Source organism: Selaginella moellendorffii, unplaced genomic scaffold, assembly GCF_000143415.4.
Source record: "Selaginella moellendorffii unplaced genomic scaffold, v1.0 SELMOscaffold_110, whole genome shotgun sequence".
Lineage (NCBI taxonomy): Eukaryota > Viridiplantae > Streptophyta > Lycopodiopsida > Selaginellales > Selaginellaceae > Selaginella > Selaginella moellendorffii.
This window is the reverse complement of record NW_003314371.1, coordinates 337,562-354,958: the sequence shown is the minus strand read 5'-3', so window position 1 is coordinate 354,958 and position 17,397 is coordinate 337,562. Positions and strand designations below refer to the sequence as shown.

Below are 17,397 nucleotides of genomic sequence, written 5' to 3'. Positions count from 1 at the left end.
AGGAGGTGATATAGCAAAGATAGAACTTAACTTGCATTGTCTCGAAACTTACTTGCATTGTCTCAGAACTTAACTTGCATTGTCTCCACTTGAATCGTCCACTTTCTTGATCCAGTCCTTGGGAAGGCACGATGCGTCATACTTGGCGAGATAGTTCTCTGGGAAGCTCTTCTCGACCAGCGATCGCAGGCACTTGTGGTACGAGAAGTCGTCCTCGCTGCCGTCTTTCCGGACGACGAAGAAGCAGCTCGAGTCGGAGAAATTCGCTGGGCGATCGACCTGAGAGGAGACATAGCGTCTAAAGTTCAGACACAATCCAGAGAGAGAGTCACTCTACCTTCAAGAAATCGATACCAGCTCCAGCTTTCTGGTCGTAGGAGGGGTGATGGACGAGAATTTTCTCCATGATGGCCGTCTCGTGCTCCTCGGAAAGTCGATCGCCGTTTCGGTAACTGGAGAGAACGCTCGAGCAGATAAGAACACCATGGATGAATTGAGCGTTTTTCCTTACCTTCTCAGCACAATTCTGGCTTGATTCACGACCTCCACCACCTCCATCCAGAACTTTCTTTTAAAGGGATCCGGAGGGGGACGGTCCCGGGGGTGCAATGCGCTAGTCTTTGGAGCACCTTCGACTTCTTGTGGTGCACTACATCCCCAGCCCTGAGCTTGCACGGCTTCTTCGTCGTTGCTCGTCACACCTTCGCAAACAGCTTCATAAGAACAAGACTAAATCAGACGAATAGAAGGCTGACCTGAGTTAGGAGCTGCTCCCCAGCCGTCATCTTGAGTAGAAAACTGACTTGAGCTAGGAGCTGCTCCCCAGCCGTCATCTTGAGTAGAAGGCTGACCTGAGTTTGGAGCTGCTCCCCAGCCGTCATCTTGAAGAGCAGGCTGACCTGAGTTTGGAGCAGCTGCCCAGCCGTCATCTTGAATAGAAGTCTGACCTGAGTTTGGAGCTGCTCCCCAGCCGTCAACTTGAATGTCAGCCGCAACCGTTACTTGGTCGTCGTTCTTCACAGGGCTCCAGCCTTCGAGAGAACCAAGTCAATTTAACATCAATATTATTTCAATATACGCAATAAACTAACCGGAGTTTGTCCAGCCGTGGTCTACGTTCTTTTCCTCGTTATTTTCCACATCTTTGGCATCGGTGCCTGGAGAAAAATGTTGGAGAAACCGTCGAAAGTGTAGAAGAATAAGAAAACTAACCTGAGTCCTGTTTGGCACTGTCAACGCCAAGTTTTGGAAAAACTCTTCTTTTGCCAAGAGGAATCGTGTTTGCTCCTGTAGGAGCAAACTTACGCTTGGGTCTTTCTTCTTGCAGCTCCAGGTCGTCATTTCGTAGCCAGTCGCTGCTGTCACGACCTTGAGCAGCAGGAGCAGGAGCGTCAAAACTGGTTGAATCCCAGGTACTTCCATTGATCACTTCTGAAACAATCAAAAACATTGTTGCAGTCTATATTCCTTTGATACCATGGAAGTTGTACCCGAGCTTTGTCCCCAACCACCTCCCTCATCCTTGTTCGCAGGTTCCGACGACCAGCCATCGTTGCATACCTCTGAAAACAAGAAAAAATAATTTGAACTCAAAATCACGCATCAGACGAAACCTGAGAGATGGGGATTCGGAATCCTTCTGCAACCAAGAGGAGCAAATGATCTTTTTGATCTCTGCTCTTCCAACTTGGAGTCATCCTTGAAGGCCGTATTCCAGGAGACTTCTTCGCCTTCAGCTACATCCGGACGATCAGTGGGAATTGACGCCCAGCCAGTTTGAACTTCCGCATCTGAAGTTCAAACGAATGCATTCGTTCAATATTCTAACATGAATAACCATGAATGGTGTTTACCTGAACATGATGCTCCCCAGCCATTGCCTGGATCCACACCTAAGTTCGAAGAAGTAGATTCGTTTGAATTTTCTAAAAGATTGAGAAAACATTTACCTGAACGTGATGTTTCCCAGCCATTGCCTTGATCCGCACCTAAGTTCAAGCAAGCGCGTTTGTTCAAACTTTATGAAGAACAATAATGAGGAGAGTTACCGGAATTTGGTGCCTCCCAGCCATTGTCGGCATTAACAGTCGACGTCGCATTCTTGACAGTGTCAGTCGCTAATGATCCCCAGTCACTTCCCCCAATATCAGTTGTCGTCAAAGACCCCCAGCCATTGTCAACGTCGGCTGTCGCGGTTGACGATCCCCAGCCATTGTCAACGTCCGCTGTCGTGGTTAACAATCCCCATCCACTGTCCAGGTTCTCAGTTGTTGATGGCACGTCCCAGCCATTAGTTTCTGTTGTTCCCTGCGGCTGCGACTCCCATTCACTGTTTAGCATTTTACGGCCTTCGGCAATGGCTGGTGTGAGCGGCTGCTTGCATACATTTCCTTCAAGGAACTTGTAAAGGTCTACGTTGACCCAGCTCGGATCATCCATCTTCAGAAACAAATGTCAAATGACGAGCTTGATGACGAACTTGCCTACCTTCCAAACAAGTTTGAAGTCTGTGGATGTTCCAATCGGTGGACGCTTTCCCCAAGCCGTAGACGAAACCACGCCTTTTAAACGATCACAGAGACCATTTTGTGCGGCGGCTTCAAGTTCATTCACCGCAACCTGTTCGCCAAGTGTTAGAGACGAAGAAAAACAAGTATAAATTGTGGTTACACGTTGAAATGGTGCCAACGAGCCTGTACTCTTGAGAAATTCCTTAAAACCTGAATTTGTATAGCCAAGCACATTTCCAGTATGCGTTGCATAATCCGCAAGAAGACGAACATGGCTGGGATTAACATCCGAGCTCGTGATGGTCATCAGCCTCTACATGATTGCTAAGCGTAAGGACAAGTATTTGAAAAATAGATTATAATCAGCTCACCTCATAGATAAACTGACAAGCTGCTTCAACACCAAACGTATCGTATACTTCCCGAACAGTGAATGGAGAAGATCGCTGCCAATCTACAGTGTCCAGGCCGAGTCCTGCCAGTGTTTGAAACGAGGCAGCTAGTTGTAGAACTAATTCTTGACGATAGTCACGAGTGACAGTGACGGACTGAACATCTTTGCTGCCTGAACACACAGAAAATCTGTAACGTGGTAGCAAAACATTTGGTATATCACCTGCAACGTAGACCTCCAAGAGCTTCGGTATGAGCTTGTAGTTCCAGACGTTCAAGGAGTCTTCCATGTCATCACCGTCAGCTGCTGCTGCAACGTGCAAGCACGCTTCTTCATTGCCACAGGACAGAACAGTTTCACAGCAAAAATCGAGGCCTAGAATCAACTGCCGAATGGATTCTAGATTCAAATTTAGCTCCTCGACACGCTCCTGCCAAACACCGGCACTTCGAGAGACGCTCAAAGAAAGAGTAAAAAGTACCAGGTCCAGAGAGAAATGGCAAAGCCAATAAGTCACGATGGTCGGTGCATACTCAAGTTTCACCTCCTTCGTGATCTCCTTCAAGTGAACTGGTTGTAGCTGTTCCTTGAGCTCCAACAATCTCCACTCCAAACAGTGGCAGTTGTTGATGCCACACCTTTCCAGTCTTAAAATCGTAACGTTGTCCTCGTTAACACTTGACTGCAGCGTTTTCTGGTGATAAAATTCCAAAAGCTCAGTCTCTGGACATGAATGTCCAAAAAAATTCTATACCTTGAAATCCTCGTATGCAGTGTCGTAAGCTTGCTCCGTAATGAAGCTCGCTGCAAGGGCCCCTACGGCTTCACCCGGTTGAGCCGACTCATTGCCATAGTCCAGTTGAACGACTTGCTCATTCTGTCGGTGACGAACCGTGCCATCGTAGGCAAGATACACGTCTTCCAGATGATTCATCAGGGTCGATGCCAGCGTCCCCGCGTCGTGCATCGTCAATGACTTCAAGAGTGTAGCTCGGGTACACACGCTGTGTTGCCAAAACTCTGACGGGTCTAATCCACTCCAAAACGACTTGTCGATGAATTCCGAGCGACCGTGAACAACCTGGACGCCTAAACAGGCGACGTGAATTCTCGCCGAAGACGCGGACCCTTTGCTGCCTGCTTTCATCATCATATGCAGTCTGTTCTCTTTCGTCGTCTCGTTCTTTATCTTAACTTCTAGGCACCGCTCAACGTCCCTGAAGTCCTGCTCCTCCACGTAATTTTCTTTAGCATACGCCAGAAGCTCCGAAATCGCTTCTCTCTGCCTGTCGCTGACGCTGAAGTCTCCCAAGCCAATGCTGAAGCCTTCGATATGTAGGAACTCTTTCAACATCGAGCAACAGGAATCAAGGTACGCGATTGCTTCTGCAACGCCAAACTTCTCGTGGATAGCACGTAACAAAGAGTCGGTCCCCCCTCCCAGCCAGCTACCATCGTCACCGGCAGTAACAAGCTCCCCGTCGGAAATCAAGACTCCCGTCCTCGTGGAGAATGCCAACTCCGAAGGCAGTAACAGTCCAAATGCCTGGAAACCTGTCCACAGCGCCCGTGGCTTGACAATCGCTGGATCTGGTAGCGACCACCGATCAGCGTGAAGACCCAGCTGCTGTATTTGTGGAGCTGTAAAGAAACTGTGCCTCGAAACCAGCATGTACGCTGCAACTAGCATGTCTTGCGTCAAACTTATCACCGGATTTCCGCTTGATAACGCCTGAAACTGTTGCTTCAGTCCCATCAGTTCTCTCGTCTCCACTCTTGCGTCCTCGGCCTGCGGGAAGTAAACGTGCAGCCGGTCTCCATCAAAGTCTCCTTTGAGAGGAGAGCACACCAAAGGGTTGATTCTGAAAGACTTCCCGGGATGGATCCTTGCAGTAAGCGCTATGACTGAGTGTTTGTAAACCGCCGGGTGCCGGCTCACGAAAACAAGATCCCCATCCCGCACAGGGCGATGAACGACAGCTCCAATCTCCAACTGCCTTCTCTCAGCGGACTGGCCTCGCAGGTCACAAGTGACGCCGTTTTGCTCGATGAAACCGACCTGGTACTCACGAAAATCGAATCCAAAACAATACAAACATGCTAAGCATACCTGTAAGTCGTTGACAATTGCTTGAAGCTTGTCAGCGTTGAAGGATGTCACTCGTTCTGGCAGCGTCACCTGCCTAGATATCTCATCCGGGATGAGAATCTCCTCTACACCAAGGTAAGCGTCGCCAGTGAGCAGCGCAATGGCACAGTACTGTGTCATCTTCGACAAGATAGTGTCAGTCACGTTATTCTTCCAGATTTCGGCGCATTTCACAGTCACTCCTGGCCTCGTCGAAGGCTCGAGATTATTACGTATCTGTAAAGATCAAAGTTTATCAGCGAATAGTGTCAACGGATAAAATACACAAGAAGAATACCTTTGGGCAGCCTTTCAGGCGCAGATACTGCGAGATGAGGTGTTGCAGGGTCTTCCATTTTGTCTTCAAAGCTTTCGGCGAGCTGTCAACGAACTTTGCATTCTCCATCACGAGCTTCCGCAGTGTCTGAATCGCTCCACTGCTTGAAAATGAGACGTTTCCAGTCCTCGGCTGTTGCTTTGTTAATTGCAAACACAAGAAAGACGAATAGAGGAACTACTCACGTCTAGTAAAGACTGCATGCAGTTTGGAGGAACTGGAAGCTTTTCCAGCACGAACGCCTCAACATCTACGCCGGGTAAGACCCTCGCTGGGACCTTTTTCAGGATTGATAGTGCCTAGAGTTTCCACAGTTAATAACAGTAACATAAACGACTAGAAATAATCACAGCAAACTTGCCTGAATGGGAGTCAGTTTCACTTTCCGACGTCCCTTCAAAGCTCCTCCGAGAAAGTTCCAGTACCCATTCGGAGGAGGTTTTGTGCCTGGACACTCCAAACGAATTCCTTCAATCCGATACTTCTGGAACTTCATTGAAAGGACTCTAACGTTGGGATATTTGTAGCTTCCATCACAAAACTCGCAGCGGGCCTGTAAAGATGTTACGTTACAGTGAACAAGGAATGCAGGTCAGTTGAAAGTACCTTTTTGGCATCTTCAGCCATTATGTCCACAATGAAAAGCCCTTCGTCCTCGCTATCGGATATGGTGAAGTAGGAAATAGTCGGATCGTTGATCCCCGCGGGACACGAGCTATGTTTCACTATGGCTTTTCCCTTCTCAGCTGCCGTCTGTTCTTGTTGCTTTTCTTCAGCGGGACACGAGCTATGTTTCACTATAGCTTTTCCCTTCTCAGCTGCCGTCTGTTCTTGTTGCTTCGCTTCATCCTCTTCGTCTTTCTCTTCCTTTACGTCCACTTCTTCCTCTTTCCTCCCAGGCTTTTTCCTCGGTTTGCCACATTTCAAGCAAACCATCCCCAGAACCTTGCAAAGCTTTCGCAAATGCTCTGGGTGGTAGACCGGGGTTAAGAGCTCCAAGCGACCAAAATGGCCTGGAAGAAGGATCCAGTTAGACAAAGAAGGAACAGAGAAAAGAAAACATGAAAAGAATGCCTACCCGGGCATTCCTTTGGCTCATTGGCTCCACACGATAAACACTTGCTCCCACGAATGCAAGGAAGTCCGAGGCAGGGATCGCTAACATCGGCAGGCTTGCTGATAGAGCGAACGGAGAGACTGACCTGGAACACAACGAGGAGAGGAAGAGTCAGAGGGAGAAAAAAAAAAAACAAAGCGCTTGAAACTCACAATATCCGCCGGGGACAGCAATCCAAAGCGTATCTCCGAGAGCGATGACGCCGGCACCGCTGGAGAAGAACGACGTTAGCTTCGATCGCGAAGAGGAAACGAAAAAAGAAGAAAGATCTGGCATTTCTCATCCTCCTGGCGATCAGCTCGGAAATGGCGCTCGATCGAGAGGAGGAAGAGCTGCGACGCGAGAAAGGGAGAGAAAGACGTACTGGCGGGGCGCTGATCCATCGCGGCCGCTCCTCCTCAACCTAGAAACTGGAATGCCACTCCATCTTCGTATGACGTGGCAGCTATGCGAGGGTTTTAGGGGTTTTCATTAAACAATACAGGAAAATAAAGGATTGTAATTAGTTTTGTATACCTTTTGTAGTAGTACTATAAATTGAAGGATTGGACTTAGGGCAAATCAGAATGGAGAAGGAGATTGAAAGCTTGTATGATTTCGTGAAAACTATGTACGGGAGGAGGTTCAAAGAACTAGAGTTAATGGTGAGGGATCCATTAGATTATGCGCGGCTAGTGAAAAAGATTGGGAACAAGATGGATCTTAGTGAAGTTAGTCTGGAAGATCTTCCAGCTCCAACAGCGCTGGCGATTTCGATGCTCTTCTCGACAATGGACATGCCAACACTGGAGGACTCTGATTTGCAGCGCGTGTTAGATGCATGCGATAGGATTATCGAGCTCACGGAGACAAGAAAGGAGGTTTTAGGGTTCTTGGAGAGCGAGACGAGCTCTGCCGCTCCAAACTTGTCAGCCATTCTGGGGAGCTCCATAACCGCAAAGCTCATCGAAGAAGCTGGCGGGCTCGTGTCGCTGGCTAGCATGCCGGCATGCAACGTAAAGCTTCTAGGCAGGGAGGAGATCGACGATCTATTAGGATTCTCATCAGCGACGGTGAAGAACAATGGGATGGGGCATGTTTTCGAGTGTGAGATTGTACAGTCCACGCCACCGCCGCTTCGAAACAGGGCGTGTCGCCTCGTTTGCTCAAAGGCAGCATTAGCAGCTCGTGTGGATGCTACCACGACGATCAACAGCACTAAAGGTGGCGAGATTGGGAGAGCTCTACGCGAGGAGATACTTAAGACGATCAACAAGTGGCAAGAGCGGCCACTTCTAAAGTCCGCCACGCCCTTGCCAGTTCCCCGGGTTGGAGAATCAAAGAAGAAACGCGGCGGGAGGAGGCTTCGCAAGACCAAGGAAAAATATAAGATGACCAACTTGAGAAAGCTCGCCAACAGAATAACGTTTGGTGTTCCAAGCGAGAATAGCTATACCTTATAGCGAGAAATCAATGTTAGACGATGTAATGTATCTGTAAGAAGTTACGTCATGTTATATCTGAAAAGGTCATTATCTAAAGGTAAAAGAAAGTTTTGGACCCGTCAGACTGCCCGCCCGGCCTTCACAACCGAGCAAGCTCGGAGTGAACGGTCATCTATGGGCCGCATGGCACAATAGCACCAAGCACCCGTACGGTCGCGCTCAAGCCGGTGGGCTCTCGGACTCATCGTCCGGGCATATCGGTTTGTCTATACCTCTGGGTATGGACTGAAGTACGACCTAGAGAACAGATCCTGTTCAAGTACAGTCGTGAAAGCTTTGTTCATGGAGCTTGTTATATCTTGGCCCTCTTCACGTGCGCCAGGGCATGTGGGATAGGGTAGAACATAAGCCCTAGCCCTAATTACCAGTTTAGTTCTTAGGGCTTTGAAGCTTTTGAAAATTTTCTCCCGCCCATTTCTGGCCGTACACTTGTAGTGGCTGCAAAACCCTAGCCGCGTCAGCAGCGTGGCCGCGCACCTCTTGGAGGAATGAACAGCAAGAGAGCAGTGGAGGGAGCGCGCCCGATCCCTCGAGATCTTGGATGATGCGGAGGTAATTTGCGAGCACAATGCGATCAGCAGCACCTCGCCTTGATTCCTGGCGTTGGGAGGAGATTCCTGGGGCGGTCTGGAGCTTCACAGCTCGAGTAAGATGAGGGGATTTTGGAGACACAGGTGAGAAAAGGGGAGAGGAAGAAGAAGAGGGAGGCGCGCGATGGCGGAGACGATCGATTGGGCGCCCTACGCCAACCATGGGGATGTCCACCGGTGCATGGTGCCCAAGGGCATCCCTCGTTCGCTCACCACGGACGACATCGAAGGAGCTAGATTTGCTCCCACCATCAGGACGTATCTACATCCAGAAGTAAGAAAGAAAAAATTATTTCCTAGATCTTCTTCTTAGACTTCGATTGAAAATTTCATCCACCAAACTCACGAAGCACAGGTTTTGGAATGCAGGACGCCAGCAAAATGTTTCCAGATACATGGCTGCCGCAAGATCTTTACAGGAAGAAGCGACCATCGAGGCGACTTATTACTGATCGCTGCGTCAATCCTTTGGATCCAGATTACGTAATTCCTGAGGGTCCAAATCTCCTCCCAGCTGGTGATCAGGTGCTTTTCTCCTCTGCTTAGATTATTCCTTACGTTCGGCTGTGGTGGTTTCTCCAGATATTTTCCAACAGAGTAACCGATCTCCTGGATGTGAGCGACATTGTTGGTGCTAAACCAAGGATTCTTTTCAAAGGCCCCGTGCGTGTTCGTCTCGAGGACATATTGTTTGATAAGAAGTCTCATCCTGCAAAATGGACTCGCGAGTGAGCTGCTTAAGTTTATTCTGCGTGTTTGTTTACTGACTGAATTCTTTGTGTTCATAGACGATTTCGGTGCAAGGTTGGCACGGGGCTTGAGCTTTTCGACATCAATATCGGGAAGAAGAGATTTGGATTCGACAGAAATCCCAGATCGAATCCATTGGAACCGCTATATCCCACTGAGCCTGAGGAGACAGCCGAACAAAGTAAGTTTCCTTTAGAAAGTTTACATTATGACTATTTACTTACAAACAAACGCTCCAGAGTTCAAGAGGCTCAAGAGGAAAATGATAGCTCCTCGAAAACGGTTATGGCAATCCGGAGGAGAGCCTGTAATCGACAGATTGATGGAGAAAGTACGTCTTGCATTCGAACTCTTCTTACATTCTTCTTTTTTCTAAATCCTTGTTTTCGATTGTGCAGTTGTATTGGAAGTCAGGCCAGCTTCCAGATGCGTGCAAACATTTTGATCCAAACAGTACAGATAGGGTCAGTGATATAACTAGCATTACATGGGTGTTTTCTTTTACTTAGTTTCTTTCCTAGAACTAGTTTCATTGTTTCGTCTCTGCAGGTTAGTTACGAGGACTTGCGTACTAGTTTAGAGCAGTTTGGTGTATACTACACGGACGAAGAGTTTCGAAGATTGATTCCTTATGCGGATAAGGAGGGAGAAGGATGTGTGCCGTATGTATACTTTCCTCTGATTATAACTCTGCTGAGCTATTCTGTTACCTCTGCAGATTTTTGAGATTTGCGAAGTGCCTGAGATGGCCCAGCGGGTATGACTATCTTTTCTATGGTCTCTGTAATGTAAGCTGTCCAAGCAGGCTTGAAAAGATCGTGGCAAAGAGAAATGGCCAAGATCAGTGGGAAGGCGTATACGGCAACTTGGGTCAGGGCTTGCAAGTCCTTTTGGAGGAGACGGGTCGGACTGGCAAAAGGCAAATGAAAGAGTAAGTGGTATCTTTCTAAGCAGCGCTAGGATGTACTTAATTTGCAACGCAGAGTGGAGGATCAGTATCACCTGGTCAATGTCATCACTGGTGATCCTTTAGTGAAGCAAGGAAGTCCGCTTGTTCCACCAAGAGAAATGCTGTGTTTGAGGTACCAAAGTCGTTTATCTGGTTTCATTTCTGACAGTATTTTCTTAATCTCTAGTTACTTGGAGCAGCTATCTGAGGAAGAAAACACTAAACGAGAAATGACATTCAAGAGTTTCATGCCTGCTGATCCTCCCGGCATCGCCACAAGGACTCTGCCAATCCTGAAACCAGCAGTGACGAAGCCAACACCGGAACAGCTACCCAGAGATGAAAAATCTCCCGAGGATCAGACGACTGTAGTGACTTTACCACCGGTTGTCCCCGCTCCGACAATCGATGCTGCTGCTGCCGCTGCCGCTGCTCCCAGAAAATCTGTTACTCTGTCCCCGAAGAAGTCCGTCGTTGCTCCTCCCGCCGAAATCGTTCCTCAGGTAACGGAGCGTTCCAATCTATAACGTACTCATCTCTCTCGGCATATCTTCAACAGGCTCCTGGAGCTCCTGGAGCTCCTGATGCCACTGCTGCTGGTGGTGAAGGAGGAGAACAAATACCAAAGCCCGAGGATCCGCTCAAGCTCCCAGTCCTTGCGAGGTAAGCTTTTCAATCCAGAGTGGTCAAGAACTTATATTGCTCGAGTGATCTTTCCAGAAAATCCATGGCTCCTCCTGGAGGATTTGACAGCATGCCGACTTTCGAGACTATGAAACAAGCCACGAGAACGAAGAGATTACATCTTCCATCGTATTCCAAGCGCCTCAGGCAAGAGCGACGGAACCAAGAAATCCAGGCCGTCCAATACCTGGGATAGATTAAATTCTCTTTATTGCGATCTTTGTACATTTGCCCGTTAAATTCCACCAAATGTTTTAGGTCAGTATGAGGAAGCTCGCGATCGCGGTGGTGATCTCCGGAGGAGCTCTCGTCATTGGCGCCATCGCGATTGTGCACTCCAGTCGGCGGCGGCGTCGCAGCTCTCAGATCGTGTGGAGCGCGGCGCATTGCGATCGGCAACACGCGCACGGGATTCTGGGAGCTGTCGGCAACACGCCGCTGGTGAAAATTCGGAGTTTGTCCGAGGCAACAGGCTGCGAGGTGAGTTGTTTTCTACGGATCTTGAGCAGCGCTCAGTGTTTCTTGCCAGGTTTATGCCAAAGCGGAGTTTCTAAATCCTGGAGGAAGTATCAAAGATCGAGTAGCTGTGAAAATCATCAAAGAGGTCTGTTTGTATTTTTTTCTCTACTTTGTCACTTTGCTTCTTTCGTTTTTCTCGTGTTTGCAGGCTTTGCAATCCGGAAAGCTACGTCCTGGAGGTGTGGTCACCGAAGGAAGCGCTGGAAGCACTGCCATTAGCCTGGCTATGGTTGCCGTGGCGTGTGGTTGCAAGTGCCATGTAGTGATTCCAGATGATGCAGCAATCGAAAAGGTTGGTTTTGGAATTCTTTCTCACTTGTATGACTCAAAACGCATTCGTTGTAGGCTCAACTTCTGGAAGCGCTAGGTGCCACTGTGGAGAGAGTTCGACCGGTTTCCATAACGCATAAGGACCACTTCGTAAACATTGCACGACGAAGAGCACAGGAAGCTGAAGCAAAGTACAAAGAGCGAATGATCGTTTGCCCCTTCGATAAAAATGACAAGAATCCAACGAAAAATGGTACACATATCGTCGACAGCAAAGATGAAGCGCAAGGGGGATATTTTGCTGACCAGTTTGAGAACCTGGCAAACTTTCGGGCTCATTACCAAGGAACGGGGCCAGAAATATGGAAGCAAACTGGAGGCAAAGTTGATGCTTTTGTAGCGGCATCTGGCACCGGTGGCACAATCGCGGGCATTACATGCTATCTCAAGGTAATTTCCCAGCTGCATTTGTCAAAGAGATCTTTTTCCTTCTTGCAGGATCAAAGGCCAGAAGTCAAGTGTTACTTGATAGACCCGCCTGGTTCTGGACTTTATAACAGGGTTTCAAGAGGTGTCCTGTATGCTAGAGAAGAAGCAGAAGGAAAGAGACTCAAAAATCCATTCGATACCATAACGGAGGGAATTGGCATCAACCGTCTGACGAAAAATTTCCTTTTGGCTAAACTTGATGGAGCCATCCGAGGCACTGACAAGGAAGCCGTAGAGATGTCGAGGTCAGTTTTGTATTCTTTGGCCTTCCTTTTTGAGCTTGGTTGCCTTTCCTGCAACAGGTTCTTATTGAGAGAGGATGGAATCTTCGTCGGCAGCTCCTCGGCGATGAACTGCGTAGGCGCTGTGCGGGTTGCTCGCTTGCTTGGTCCCGGCCACACCATCGTCACCATTCTTTGCGATAGTGGTTCACGCCATCTGAGCAAGTTCTACAATTCAGACTATCTATCAACTCATGGCCTCCTTCCTACTGCAAAGGGATTGGAATTCCTCGTATAAGGATCATATATTCTGTAGTCCTGACACACTTGCGACTGTGTCTTAATGCTCTTGGCTTCTGACGGTGAGTCAGTTCGGCTTTCGGTGACAATCTCCTGTGAACCGCATACTCTGGTGCCATATATCCGCTGCAAAACGACGTAAGTCTGTCAACCATATCATCCACTAGAAGAGAACTTACAATGTTCCAGCCACTTTTGAGACGCCATACTCTCCATCCAGATCGAAGAGCTTGGAGAGGCCAAAGTCCGATATCTTTGGCTGTAACTTGGCATCGAGGAGAACGTTGCTGGCCTTGATGTCCCTGTGGATTATCTGAAAGTGTGATTCCTCGTGCAGGTAAGCAAGTCCCCGAGCGATCCCGAGCGTGATTTGGAACCGAGATTGCCAATTCAAGGCCAAAGAACTTTCTGTGAGGAAAAAAATAAGATCTTTAACTTCAAGAATAGAAGTGGAGACAAACACTTAACGGAAGAGCGCACTGTCGAGATTGCCGTTCTCCAGGAACTCGTAAACCAAGAGCCTCTCATTGGCTTCGACGCAATATCCGTGGAGCTTGGCAAGATTCCGGTGGCGAATCCCTGTGATAATGTTGAGCTCGTTGACAAACTCTTGCTTTCCCTGCTTGGAGTGGAGCGAGAGCTTCTTCACTGCCACTTGCGTCCCATCCTTGAGATTGGCCTGGCAATTAACACTTATGAATCTAACTGGAGTGGACACCTTTGGACGAGATTACCTTGTACACAACTCCAAAGCCACCTTGACCAAGCTGGTTTTCCTCACTGAAACTATCCGTGGCCACGGACAACTCGTTGTACGTAAACAGCCTTGGATTGCCCATGTTATAGACAGAGTTCTCCGAATCCGAGACCTTTCCCCGTGGCCTCCATCTCCATCTCAAGACGAAAAACACTACGCCGCATATAAATACGAAGCAAATCCCTGCGACTCCTCCAGCAAAATAAGCAGCCACGTTCAGTCTCGAGGATCCAGGGAACCGGAAAGATGTAAGAGGCGCTGGAGCCGAGGCATTGGGACCCAAGATGCCGAGCATATCTAGTGGCAAACTTTGCAAGCTGAGAGAAACCACAACTTTAGAGCTTTGGAAGCACTTACGCGAAGCGAGCAACGAGTCCGTGAAGTTGTATACTTCGAAGGTCAGGCTGCATGCGTACTGGTGCACGGTTTCATTGAGCCACACAGTAGCACCGATGGTGAGTGGAGCCGAGGTTTGGGCCCTTGAGTAGGCGATGTTGATGCAAACGGTGCAGCTTTGTTGATCCGGCCGGTTGTAGCAGCCCGTGTTCGCGTAGACGGTGTCCGGGGTCTTGCCATAGCCGAGACATGTCGCGTAGCCATTGGGAGGAGTGTTCTGCGCGAGGAACCCGACTACGAAGTCTATGTTGGATTGGAGCTGGCTCCCTGCAGTGGTTCTCCCGGGGTTGAAGTAGATGCCTGGTATGGGCTGTGCCGCAGCCTGATCAACATGGGTTGCGATCAGGAACCAGCAGAAGAAGAGGATCTCCACAGCCATTTCTTATCTGATAGACAGCATTTGCCCCCTTGGTTTTATAGGTGGGCTTTCATGAGCGGCAATACAAACAGTTGTCAACCTCGTTGGAAGTCAGAACTTGGCTTGTGAGGCGGGACGGCATGCCTGTAACACCTGAAAATATTCTTAGTTTAAGGAAAGAAATGCACCAAGATAATCTAATTAAAGTCACTGGGATTGACACTCTGTTTCAGACAGCAGGGGTCGTATGCAAGACACCTGGTGGAGCTTAATAATGTCACTAAGGCGGCCAAAGTAGACAGAGTATCGCCACAACATCACTCATAGCCCTCCTGATTTTGTATCTGTACTCTTCCTGGCCTCGCAAAGATTAAACAATGCAACGATCCATTGTGGAGTTACAAGCTCTGGTAAAGTTATAGTTAAAGATATCAGCTAATTTGAGCTCAAAGTCAATAGTAGTCAATCCAGTCTTCTGAAGACCTTCTTTGACATTTATTGACTCCACTGAGTCAAAGACTGACGTGAAATTAAGCTCAACTCGCATCTATCACTCGAATTATGGATAGAACTTCGTTGAACACTTCCTCAATAAAGCCAGCATTCGGCCGCCAGAATTAGTGGCACTTGGGTAGCTTGAAGAGCAATCGGCACTGAGGCTCCATGGTTTTTGTGCGGGATAGTCTACGTGTTTTGGAGTTGTGTGCACTGTTGGTGAGTTTAAATTCATGTTCCCCTTGAGTTTTCATAGATGAGCTTTCAAGTTAGATCTGTTGCAAGAAGAATGGTAAGCTGTCGACATTCCGAAGGACAGCGGTCTGAGGAGAAATACTGGAATTCTGACCGTTTCTTAATGTATGCTCTCTCGAGAACAATGGTGGAGAGGCTTGTACGAGTTTCCATCCTTCATTCGCTCACAAGGACCACACTTGGAAGTACTTTGCACGATCAATGGCAACTTGATGCTAGAATCATGTACAAAGAACCGCCTCACGCAAACAAGCAGGCGAGAGCGCGGATCCCTCTGTTGCTCAGCGGGACACCAAACAAAACAGTTTGGGAATCTCTTGAAGAAGAATAGCCACCTCTATTCGTCTCTTGCGAGCTTTCGAACAGACGTGCAGGGCCAGAACTTTACTCGATTCGCCAGGCATCTCGTGCCAGCGACAACCTTTGGCTTTTGCTACATTGCAACTTTACTACCGAGTTCTTGTGGTGGAAAGAACCTCCGTAGTCGAGCTTCTGGTTAACGATCAAACCATCAAATACTTTGCTTTGGCTAAAACAATAGCTGGACGGATCCATCCATCCGTGGAGCATGGGCGTGATTCCTGTCTTATCTTTTCCCAACTTCTTGGCTGTTTTGCAACAGTTACGTGCTCAAAGAGGATGGAATCTTCACTGACAGGCCATGAACTGCGATGGAGCTGGACTCCTCAATTGGACTTCCACTTTGAACATTCGTCTTTGCATTTCCCTTCTCTCATCCGGAGATCTCGAGACCAGCACTGTCAACCGTTTTCGATGTTATCCCGGATTCCTGTTGGTGATTGCCTTCGAATTATTCCTGACATTGTGGGCAATCACTCGACACACACTAACAAGTGAGAGTGATATGAGAGAGTATTCTATTCTCTAGTTTCTTCTCCTCCGCTTATTATTTTACAGCCATCTCGAGCTCAGCATTCTCTTTTCTATCTTTTTTTCCGGAGCAAGACGACGACGATCCAACTGTGCTCTGCCGCGATCATGTATCCTCGAAAGTCGTATTTTTCTCTTGATCCAAGCTTTTAATAGAGTTTCCAGGCAGCAGATCATCCTCGCACAGATCATCCAAGTTCCGGTGTTCATCAGATCAGGATGGGAGTGTAGAAGCAGGGCCTAGCAAAACGCTTCCACCATTGTGTTCTATCCTTTCGATGAGGATGAAGAAGAGGAAGATTCTCACTTTTTCCCAAGCTCGATCCTCAAGCAACGGTGGAGTTGACGGCCCGGTCTCCAAAGTAACCTCCCTGCTCGTCGGAAAGAACCACATCCGTGATGAACTTAACGGTATCCCCGTGGTAGCTTTCGCTGATGAGATTCAGCTGGAGGTGGCGGTTCTGGAAAGTTTTTCGAGCAATTCAAGTCAGTCAGGGGCACTGACGAGAAAAGATCGATCAAATGCGAAAACTCCTACCTTGTCGGTTGCTCTCTTGTTGCTACCGGCGGAAGAACTCGAGACTTTGTCAGCGGTGGTGTTGAGCATGGAGTTCACGGAGACGGTCGGCTCTCGTCCCTTGAAGTGGCGACTGAGAGCATCCTTCGCTTCCTTCATCATCAACCTAGACAGAGCACTCGTTTGTGAGCTCCAATCCAAGAGCCTGCCGAGAGAGAAAACTTACGAGGAACATCGCAGCCTTAAGCTCAAGTACTGAGACGTGAGCCAAGGAGACTTCCTCTTCTCTTCATTGTCGTCGTCGTAATCCAGGAAAGTGAGCTCGTCCTCCTCGTCTTGATCAACCTGAGCCACCACCGACAAACCACGCACACCGACATGAGCACGGAACTCAACGAACAAGACATAGCTTCCGAGACGTTACCTCGATCACCACCGGAATTGGAATCATCTGCGGCGGAAGGACGAATCGGGACGGCACCGGAGCTGAGATTGGGCAGCGCACGCTCGACCCAACCGCGGCGGATTTTCTCGAGGACGCGCAGCACTCGACCGCCCTCGTCCTCATCCTCACGATGGTGGATCTGGGAAGAGCTCTAGAACAGGAATTCGAAAAAGAAGAAGAAGGACACGAAGAAGAAGAGGACGAAGCAGCGCCGGTGCTGGCTACTGTTGCTGCCATTTCTCCTCGGTCCTCTCCCTCTATCCGCTCTCTCGATCAGATTCCCTCCTCCTCGAGCGGAGCGAGCGAGAGAGACGGAGTGGAGTGAGAGAGAGAAGAATGGGTGGTAGCTTAAGTAAGGCCTGGTAGAAAAAAATATCAATAGCGCGGGGCAATGTGTGGAGAAGGAGGCGAAGGGTCCCAGCTGGAATCCGGGATACGCCCCAGCATGGCGCAACGCGACACTGGACATGAGGGCGAAGCATATTCGCGTGGAGATGCCCCGGGTCCAACGCGGAGCATGGACGGTGGCGGCTTCGTGGCA

At 48.8% G+C, this 17,397-nt stretch overlaps 6 protein-coding genes and 1 non-coding gene across 9 annotated transcripts; 3 read left to right on the top strand and 4 right to left on the bottom strand.

Moving 5' to 3' along the window:
• Positions 1-11: 11 nt before the first annotated feature.
• Positions 12-6,869, bottom strand: LOC9662641 (DNA-directed RNA polymerase V subunit 1). The gene is made up of 24 exons (XM_002990578.2): positions 6,851-6,869; positions 6,639-6,697; positions 6,448-6,571; positions 5,976-6,382; positions 5,731-5,922; positions 5,555-5,668; positions 5,331-5,501; positions 5,015-5,269; positions 3,659-4,963; positions 3,386-3,598; positions 2,882-3,334; positions 2,671-2,823; positions 2,488-2,619; positions 2,049-2,439; positions 1,950-1,988; positions 1,854-1,892; positions 1,614-1,790; positions 1,491-1,562; positions 1,213-1,431; positions 1,092-1,157; positions 756-1,031; positions 512-701; positions 338-452; positions 12-279 (listed from the first exon to the last, which is right to left on the bottom strand). Exons 1-24 carry the CDS (start codon positions 6,867-6,869, stop codon positions 70-72), a joined length of 5,391 nt encoding a protein of 1,796 aa, XP_002990624.2. The 3' UTR covers positions 12-69.
• A 183-nt stretch (positions 6,870-7,052) lies between these two features.
• Positions 7,053-8,199, top strand: LOC9662890 (U4/U6 small nuclear ribonucleoprotein Prp31 homolog). The gene is made up of 2 exons (XM_002990634.2): positions 7,053-7,896; positions 7,994-8,199. Exons 1-2 carry the CDS (start codon positions 7,053-7,055, stop codon positions 8,197-8,199), a joined length of 1,050 nt encoding a protein of 349 aa, XP_002990680.2.
• On the bottom strand, positions 8,024-8,239 carry LOC112342523. The gene has a single exon (XR_002991002.1). It is a non-coding gene; the product is annotated as a small nucleolar RNA U3 (small nucleolar RNA).
• A 758-nt stretch (positions 8,240-8,997) lies between these two features.
• On the top strand, positions 8,998-11,139 carry LOC112342495. The gene is made up of 12 exons (XM_024664418.1): positions 8,998-9,085; positions 9,143-9,288; positions 9,349-9,491; positions 9,550-9,641; positions 9,709-9,774; positions 9,860-9,972; positions 10,029-10,067; positions 10,116-10,241; positions 10,294-10,392; positions 10,447-10,762; positions 10,819-10,922; positions 11,013-11,139. Exons 4-12 carry the CDS (start codon positions 9,573-9,575, stop codon positions 11,137-11,139), a joined length of 1,059 nt encoding a protein of 352 aa, XP_024520186.1. The 5' UTR covers positions 8,998-9,085; positions 9,143-9,288; positions 9,349-9,491; positions 9,550-9,572.
• Positions 10,842-13,284, top strand: LOC9662640 (cysteine synthase 2). 3 transcript variants are annotated; one of them, XR_002990996.1, is made up of 7 exons: positions 10,842-10,922; positions 10,980-11,423; positions 11,473-11,547; positions 11,611-11,754; positions 11,808-12,466; positions 12,524-12,880; positions 12,932-13,284. XR_002990996.1 is itself a non-coding variant. In XM_002990633.2 (7 exons), exons 2-7 carry the CDS (start codon positions 11,208-11,210, stop codon positions 12,738-12,740), a joined length of 1,263 nt encoding a protein of 420 aa, XP_002990679.1. In that variant the 5' UTR covers positions 10,844-10,922; positions 10,980-11,207; the 3' UTR covers positions 12,741-13,284. The 3 variants fall into 3 exon arrangements, 2 of the variants coding, with proteins under 2 accessions (XP_024520240.1, XP_002990679.1); XM_002990633.2 differs by having other exon boundaries at positions 10,844-10,922; positions 11,808-12,182; positions 12,231-12,466; positions 12,524-13,284; XM_024664472.1 differs by having other exon boundaries at positions 12,524-13,284.
• LOC112342494 (probable LRR receptor-like serine/threonine-protein kinase At1g56140) lies at positions 12,918-14,274 on the bottom strand. Its single transcript, XM_024664417.1, has 3 exons — positions 13,477-14,274; positions 13,235-13,421; positions 12,918-13,150 (listed from the first exon to the last, which is right to left on the bottom strand). Exons 1-3 carry the CDS (start codon positions 14,272-14,274, stop codon positions 12,918-12,920), a joined length of 1,218 nt encoding a protein of 405 aa, XP_024520185.1.
• A 1,431-nt stretch (positions 14,275-15,705) lies between these two features.
• LOC9662889 lies at positions 15,706-17,205 on the bottom strand. The gene is made up of 4 exons (XM_024664476.1): positions 16,836-17,205; positions 16,638-16,756; positions 16,433-16,577; positions 15,706-16,355 (listed from the first exon to the last, which is right to left on the bottom strand). Exons 1-4 carry the CDS (start codon positions 17,091-17,093, stop codon positions 16,221-16,223), a joined length of 657 nt encoding a protein of 218 aa, XP_024520244.1. The 5' UTR covers positions 17,094-17,205; the 3' UTR covers positions 15,706-16,220.
• Positions 17,206-17,397: the final 192 nt, after the last annotated feature.

What these genes read in the sequence shown, in the direction of transcription:
- LOC9662641 (XM_002990578.2), bottom strand. An exon ending in CAATTGTCAACGACTTACAG is followed by an intron (nt 4,964 to 5,014) that starts GTATGCTTAGCA and finishes CGTGAGTACCAG; the next exon opens with GTCGGTTTCATCGAGCAAAA. An exon ending in CTGGTATCGATTTCTTGAAG is followed by an intron (nt 280 to 337) that starts GTAGAGTGACTC and finishes GTCTCCTCTCAG; the next exon opens with GTCGATCGCCCAGCGAATTT.
- LOC112342495 (XM_024664418.1), top strand. Translation starts at nt 9,573, where the DNA reads ATGATAGCTCCTCGAAAACGGTTATGGCAATCCGGAGGAGAGCCTGTA. An exon ending in GGCAAAAGGCAAATGAAAGA is followed by an intron (nt 10,242 to 10,293) that starts GTAAGTGGTATC and finishes TTTGCAACGCAG; the next exon opens with AGTGGAGGATCAGTATCACC. An exon ending in CCGCCGAAATCGTTCCTCAG is followed by an intron (nt 10,763 to 10,818) that starts GTAACGGAGCGT and finishes TATCTTCAACAG; the next exon opens with GCTCCTGGAGCTCCTGGAGC.
- LOC112342494 (XM_024664417.1), bottom strand. Translation starts at nt 14,274, where the DNA reads ATGGCTGTGGAGATCCTCTTCTTCTGCTGGTTCCTGATCGCAACCCAT. An exon ending in GCTTTGGAGTTGTGTACAAG is followed by an intron (nt 13,422 to 13,476) that starts GTAATCTCGTCC and finishes GTTAATTGCCAG; the next exon opens with GCCAATCTCAAGGATGGGAC. An exon ending in TTACGAGTTCCTGGAGAACG is followed by an intron (nt 13,151 to 13,234) that starts GCAATCTCGACA and finishes TTTTCCTCACAG; the next exon opens with AAAGTTCTTTGGCCTTGAAT.
- LOC9662890 (XM_002990634.2), top strand. Translation starts at nt 7,053, where the DNA reads ATGGAGAAGGAGATTGAAAGCTTGTATGATTTCGTGAAAACTATGTAC. An exon ending in CGCCAACAGAATAACGTTTG is followed by an intron (nt 7,897 to 7,993) that starts GTGTTCCAAGCG and finishes ATATCTGAAAAG; the next exon opens with GTCATTATCTAAAGGTAAAA.
- LOC9662889 (XM_024664476.1), bottom strand. Translation starts at nt 17,093, where the DNA reads ATGGCAGCAACAGTAGCCAGCACCGGCGCTGCTTCGTCCTCTTCTTCT. An exon ending in CAATTCCGGTGGTGATCGAG is followed by an intron (nt 16,757 to 16,835) that starts GTAACGTCTCGG and finishes GTGGTGGCTCAG; the next exon opens with GTTGATCAAGACGAGGAGGA. An exon ending in TTAAGGCTGCGATGTTCCTC is followed by an intron (nt 16,578 to 16,637) that starts GTAAGTTTTCTC and finishes TGCTCTGTCTAG; the next exon opens with GTTGATGATGAAGGAAGCGA.
- LOC9662640 (XM_024664472.1), top strand. Translation starts at nt 11,208, where the DNA reads ATGAGGAAGCTCGCGATCGCGGTGGTGATCTCCGGAGGAGCTCTCGTC. An exon ending in CCGAGGCAACAGGCTGCGAG is followed by an intron (nt 11,424 to 11,472) that starts GTGAGTTGTTTT and finishes GTTTCTTGCCAG; the next exon opens with GTTTATGCCAAAGCGGAGTT. An exon ending in GAAGCCGTAGAGATGTCGAG is followed by an intron (nt 12,467 to 12,523) that starts GTCAGTTTTGTA and finishes TTCCTGCAACAG; the next exon opens with GTTCTTATTGAGAGAGGATG.